Below are 7135 nucleotides of genomic sequence, written 5' to 3'. Positions count from 1 at the left end.
CGTCATCAGTCCCCTAGAACACAGAACTACTTAACCTAACTAACCTAAGGACATCACACACATCCATGCCCGAGGCAGGATTCGAGCCTGCGACCGCAGCGGCAACGCGGTTCCAGACTGTAGCGCCTAGAACCGCTGGGCCACTCCGGCCGCACATCCAGCCATATAGTACAGTTTAAGCCAAACTGGTGTTGGTTAATCTTGCACGTTTAATGGCCAGTGGCGTATCACAATACTTATAACGCACATGAACAAGGCCTTTTATTTGGGGAAACTCACTATTTTAATTCATCAATGAACGCGTCATTCGGTATTTGGATTAATGTTACAAAATGATCTACATCGTCGGATTTAGGGAAGCTGAATTGGAAGGGTACTATGAGAGCAAGCGAGTGGCGTGCATACCATTCAATTTCAGCGCCAGTGGTAACCTTCGAGGAACTGATATCTCACTGATAATGCAGCGGTGTCCCGCTATCTCAGACACACCGGGCGCGGCTGGCTGACCACCGGGTCAGACGGCCGGCAGACATGGCACGAGTGGGAGGCGCGGTGACGGTGACCATCCCGCAGGGCACGCTCAGGGGCCGCAAGGCCAAGACGCCCTCTGGCCGGCCCTACAGCGCATTCCAGGCCATCCCGTACGCGCTGCCACCCGTCGGCCCCCTCAGGTTCAAGGTGAGTTCCCTTAACAACTTCATCTACTATGATCAAGTAGTCGGACAAAGCTAATTACTGTATTTCACTTTTAAGTGACCAGTCCTCTGGATTTATGTGGTCTTCCAACACGTCCTCTCCCGCGCCACCCGAGAAAGAACGTACACCCACCGTCCTCAGTTATTCCGGGAATATATTTTAATTTTTATCTTCTAGAATTCTGCCCTCTACAGTTCTCTCTAGTACCACGGACATTCCTTGATGTCTCTTATGTCCTAACCTCCTGTCCCTGCTTGTCAGGGTGCCACCAAAAGGACCCATGATGGAAGGAGCATGAAGGACATGCAGACCTAGTTCTGCCTCGATGCCAGTATAGGAGGGGGCCAGTTGATGGCCTGCTACCTGGAGTTATGGTCTGGGCTGCGATTTCGCATGACAGCAGGAGCACACTCACGGCTATCCCACGCAAAGTTGTACGTCAGTGCGATGATTCGACCTGTTCTGCTCACACTCACGAACAGCATTCCAGGGTCTCTATTCCGACAGGATAAGGCTCGTCCACATATCGCTGTTGCAACCCAACACACTCTACATTGTGTCGACTTGTTGTCTTGATCTGCTCAATCACCATATCGAACATCATCGGAGGACAACTCAAGTCATCCACAAACAGCAAAACCGCTCCTGTACTGATCTACCAAGTACAACTCCATCCCACAAACTAATAAGTGGCACATGTACAATACAATGCACGCACATTTGCATGTTTGCATTTAAAAATCTGGGGGTTATTAACGTACCAGCATTTCACATTTGCGTTGCCTTATCTCGTGCTCGCGTTAACTTGTGCTCTTGCAATGGGAGTAACTTAAATGTTACATAGATAAATGTATTCCCAAAATATCATTACTCTATATTAATTATGTTTATGTATTGGGATATTCTTCTGTCGGTGTTGTAGACCCTTCCACTACGTTCAGCTACTCATTTCCTAGTATAATATCCTTAGCAACACCGGACATAATTCAACTGCACCCCATTACCCGAGATTATCTTCTATTTATGTTTACTTTACTACCTGTACTCAAGATATTATCGACTGCAATCAAGTTATATATATATATATATATATATATTCTGTTAGTGAGTTACCTTGTCATCGGCAGAGGCTTTTTATTTCTTCATCCTAAACTGAACGACTGTCCAAATTTATCCTTGGTTTCCTTGCCGGGTGTTCAAATTGAATGACACGAAGTATAGGCTATTATTCTCTCTCTTCTAAATTCCTGTGTATCTTTTTTGTTCTTAGGTTCTAAGGAATGCAGCATACTTTTTGTACGACTTACAAACAATCTTTCGCTCGCTGTATATCATCCCTGAACGTTCCAGAATTTAAAAAAAGTACAGAAACACTATAGACGACAACTCCACTAGCCTCTCTCCATTGCAAATTCAAAATACGTCTGCCTTAATGAAAAGCATATTGTTGGTTCACATCTAGTGTTCATAAAATCTCATACAAGTGTTGATTAAATTTGGTTATAATACGAAAATCCTTGGAAGAATCGACAGTTGTCACAAATTACAGTACATTACCACTCACTAATTAGAAAATGGGAATCATCTTTTGATACGCTTGTATTTAATCCTACGTATTTTAGGGAGGGTAGTAAACCGATGATTGTAAATTAATGGTTTGGCCCCGTAACGCAGATCATTTACTAAAACAAGGAAGTTCACATAAGTTTTCACCCTGAAACAAGTAACTTGCTGTTATTCGCATCGAATCGCGCCACCAACAGTTACGACAAGAATGTGTACAGCAAAAATAATAATTTGTGCGATTAAAATTACGAATTGATGATACAAAAATTGTACGTCTTCTTATCTTCCAGTCTCCAGAACCACCAGAAAAATGGAGTGGGATACGAAATGCCACAATAGAACCTAACGTGGCCCCTCAAATCGACTCATTTTTTACTAATCAGTACAAAGGAGATGAGGACTGCCTGTATCTAAATGTGTACACACCTAAGGTAAGCTCCCATAATTTTTATTATTCATTAAAATTTCTTATGCTTGTCTCTGCATTCTTAGCTATAACAGTTCACATATGATATAACATATCACTCTGTATTTGCTTTCAGTTCATTTTGACAAAATTAATGAAATGTGATGTACTCAGGTAGATCAGTAACTTCTTTCTTTATTTGCATAGAGGTAGCCAATAACTTTTCACCAGTAAAGTAATTCTAAAAGACTTACTTAACCAAATCTGCTGTCCAATAAAGCAGTGTTTGTCGTCATGATACTTCATGCTACTTTGCAAACGAGCTGCTGCCACGTCTCTAGAACAGCATTCTTCTGCTTTTGAACACGTTGGAAATTGCTAATTTACTTGCAATACTTTGCATAGTGAGATCAACGAATATTGAAATGGAATCAAATTCACACAGAGTGCTAGGCACGGTGTTGAAAAAATATCTACATCTTTTACCTCACACCAATCTTTCAGCGATGGCCTTATTTTCGCACGTGTCGACACCTGCTGTTTAAAGCGTTGCTGAACCTGAGAGTGACGCATTACGGAAAAGCACCACTACAGAGGAAAGTTATGTCCCCCTTGAGCCTAATTTCATACTTCGACGCAGCAACAGGAGGCAATTCGTAAAACTAGCCCATTTTGTCCAGTGTATATAATACCAATAGAGTTGATAATGTGCCGCCGATTCTGAACTGAAAATAATACCTTCAAATCCGATTCAGATAGAGACTTCCTTATTGTCGCAGTTGTCATCGGGAGCTTGACCTCGAGGTATTGCAGTTCCTGAGTGTGCGCGGTTAGACAGACGCGTTACTGAAATATTGACAGTAGAGTATGTACTTATTTACAGAATGCCCTACACCGTGGCCCTTGGGAAGGAGCTTCTGTGCATTGAACGATGTGACACAGTCATTCACATCAAGACATAGTCCTCATAATGTTCAAATCCAATACCGTGTAAATGTATTTTTCCACCAGCGATCCATCGATTTGGGTCCAGTAGACACGCATAAACTCTCCTAGTTGATCCAAGAATAAAAGCACTGATCGTAGTTGGCAATATACTCAAAAATAATAATTGTCATTGTGCTTTTGACATTGATACGGTTCACATGTTGATGTTGTATTCATGCCCTTTCATACGCACCCAATGCACCAGTGATGCTATTACGTTATCCAACATAGTCCCATCGTCACCGACCCTACCCTCCGACTGTTCAATATCGAAGCATGTTCTCTTAAATCTGAAACACATAAATATGCATTTAAACATTTTTCTTCAGATAATTGCCTTGTAATATTTGAATTTAATGACGTTTATAATATATACAATGAATAAAGCAAAATACTAAATGGAAAACTACGAGAGTGTAATGAAAAGAATTGTCTCTGAACATTTTACATCTACATCTACATCCATACTCCGCAAGCCACCTGACGGTGTGTGGCGGAGTGTACCATGAGTACCTATATCGGTTATCCCTTCTATTCCAGTCTCGTATTGTTCGTGGAAAGAAGGACTGTCGGTATGCTTCTGTGTGGGCTCTAATCCCTCTGATTTTATCCTCATGGTCTCTTCGCGAGATATACGTAGGAGGGAGCAATATACTGCTTGACTCCTCGGTGAAGGTATGTTCTCGAAACTTTAACAAAAGCCCGTACCGAGATACTGAGCGTCTCTCCTGCAGAGTCTTCCACTGGAGTTTATCTATCATCTCCGTAACGCTTTCGCGATTACTAAATGATCCTGTACCGAAGCGCGCTGCTCTCCGTTGGATCTTCTCTGTCAACCCTATCTGGTACGGATCCCACACTGCTGAGCTGTATTCAAGCAGTGGACGAACAAGCGTACTGTAACCAGATTCCTTTGTTTTCGGATTGCATTTCCTTAGGATTCTTCCAATGAATCTCAGTCTGGCATCTGCTTTACGGACGATCAACTTTATATGATCATTCCATTTTAAATCGCTCCTAATGCGTACTCCCAGATAATTTATGGAATTAACTGCTTCCAGTTGCTGACCTGCTATTGTGTAGCTAAATGATAAGGGATCTATATTTCTATGTATTCGAAGCACATTGCACTTGTCTACATTGAAATTCAATTGCCATTCCCTGCACCATGCGTCAATTCGCTGCAATTCCCTGCACCATGCGTCAATTCGCTGCAGACCCTTCTGCATTTCAGTACAATTTTCCATTGTTACAACCTCTCGATACACCACAGCATCATCTACAAAAAGCCTCAGTAACCTTCTGATGTCATCCACAAGGTCATTTATGTATATTGTGAATAGCAACGGTCCCATGACACTCCCCTGCGGCACACCTGAAATCACTCTTACTTCGGAAGACTTCTCCCCATTAAGAAAACTCTTAAAGCTTTTTAAATAAATCCAACTTTATCAATTTTCTACATCTTTACTCTTCATGTGTGCATACTTATTCCTCAACACAGTCACCGTGGCGGCGAAGATTTCTCCCAACGATAGATCAATGTGTTGATCATGCATCAATGCGAGAGGACATGCTACTGGGTATTAGAGGAACCTGTGTGTGCAGCAACCTCGAGCACCACCTCTGAAGGTCTCGCTGTGTGGTGGTACAACGTGCAAAGTGTGGTTTTCATGAGCAGTCAAAAAGGTGGAAGTGATATTTATGTTTATCTCTTTTCCAATTTTCTGTACAGGTTCCGGAATTCTCGGAACCGAAGTGACGAAAAACTTTTTTTTGATTTGTGTAGAATTGTCACTAGATGTAAGGAAACTGCGTTATTGGGGCGTTTAGAATGCACTCATTTTCAGGATATCTGGAAAAGGTTACAAAATCAGCAGTAGCACCGTAAATGTAGCTAAAGGACAACGAAGAAAATACAACGAAGAGTGCGTGGAAAACAGACACCAAATCAGGGAGAAGAACTTCACCCTGGAAGTTTGGTGTCGCGTGAATATGACGTGTTCCATAGCATAGCTGTCTGCACAAGCCATAACTCCTAAGTTGACGAAGGGTCCAACAAGTGGTGCTAGTGGTGATATAACGCACTGGTTGAACATGCAAGTAAAATGTTACGTAAAGTACAAGAAAGATGTAACAGAATGGTAAACGTATGATGAATCATAACCACACAAGTAAAATGTAAAAACGTATCAGAACTGACATTGCTCACATAATATTGGTAAAACAATACAGCATAGGTAATTAAAAGTAGGGATAGAGGAGAGGCAAAAAGGAATGGGGGAAACATCAATGGAGAGGGATAAATTTGCTATCCTACAGAGATGATAACATATCATAGCACTGAACACATCAGAACGGTAGACGTGAAAGAATGGTCATACATGTGATGAACGACAGTAACAGAAGTAAAATGTAGAAATCTACAAAAAGCAACATTGTTCAGAAAATATGCCAAAACAATACAGTATGTGCAACTAAAAATAGGGAGAGGAGAGGGCAGGGAGAAAGATGAATAGGAGTAAAACATCAGTGTACACGGAAATACCGACATGATAACAACAAATTAAGAGACTTAATACAGACTAAAGCAATGAATTAAAATTTGTATCAGATCGAGGAATTGAACCTAATCCTGCTGCTGAGTAGGCAGATACGATAACCACTGCACTCTCTGTTACAGCAGCCAACATAGCTACACAGACTTAGTACATTTTCCTCCCCAATACAAGAATCTGTAATCATATTTAAAAACAAAACTGTGTTAAATAAAAAACATGCAATAACAATAAGAGTAGAATGTGGCGTCATCAGAATTACACTGAAATGAGATGTGTATGTTCGGTATGGCTGCCTGCAAAGAGGAGACAGGCTTAAAAATTATTATAACTTGTTTTTACTTTTTATTTTAGCCTAAGTACAATTCCCACACAGTGACATATTTACATTACACACTGCCATCCCACACGCTACATTCAGAAACCTCTAGTGGCAGAGAGTTGCAGCCCGCATAAGTGGAATAAGGATGTCGAAAAATATCTGGTAATAACCGTTCATACCAACCTAATGAAAACTGACCCAATAAGAGAGAGTAGATAACAGAAGAGGGGCAGCTGGCTTTTCAGTAGTTGCAGGGGCAACAGTCTGGATGATTGACTGACCTGGCCTTGCAACATTAACCAAAACGGCCTTGCTGTGCTGGTACTGCGAACGGCTGAAAGCAAGGGGAAACTACGGCCGTAACATTTCCCGAGGGCATGCAGCTTTACTGTATGGATAAATGATGATGGCGTCCTCTTGGGTAAAATATTCCGGGGGTAAAATAGTCCCCCATTCAGATCTCCGGGCGGGGACTACTCAAGAGGACGTCGTTATTAGGAAAACGAAATCTGGTGTTCTACGGATCGGTGCGCGGAATGTCAGATCCCTTAACCGAGCAGGTAGATTAGAAAATTTAGAAAGGGAAATGGATAGGTTAAA

The 7135-nt window shown here is 41.8% G+C and overlaps 1 protein-coding gene across 1 annotated transcript in view; it reads left to right on the top strand.

Annotated features, from left to right (window-relative positions):
• Positions 1–531: 531 nt before the first annotated feature.
• The window catches only part of LOC124775523 (juvenile hormone esterase-like), a 38960-nt gene continuing 32356 nt past the window's right edge, over positions 532–7135 (top strand). Inside the window, exons 1-2 of the mRNA XM_047250356.1 lie at positions 532–678; positions 2553–2693. Of these exons, the coding sequence (XP_047106312.1) occupies positions 532–678; positions 2553–2693 (288 nt within the window). The remainder of the gene's footprint in view (positions 679–2552; positions 2694–7135) is intronic.

Source organism: Schistocerca piceifrons, chromosome 2 (assembly GCF_021461385.2).
Source record: "Schistocerca piceifrons isolate TAMUIC-IGC-003096 chromosome 2, iqSchPice1.1, whole genome shotgun sequence".
NCBI lineage: Eukaryota > Metazoa > Arthropoda > Insecta > Orthoptera > Acrididae > Schistocerca > Schistocerca piceifrons.
This window is presented reverse-complemented; position numbering and strand designations above follow the sequence as displayed.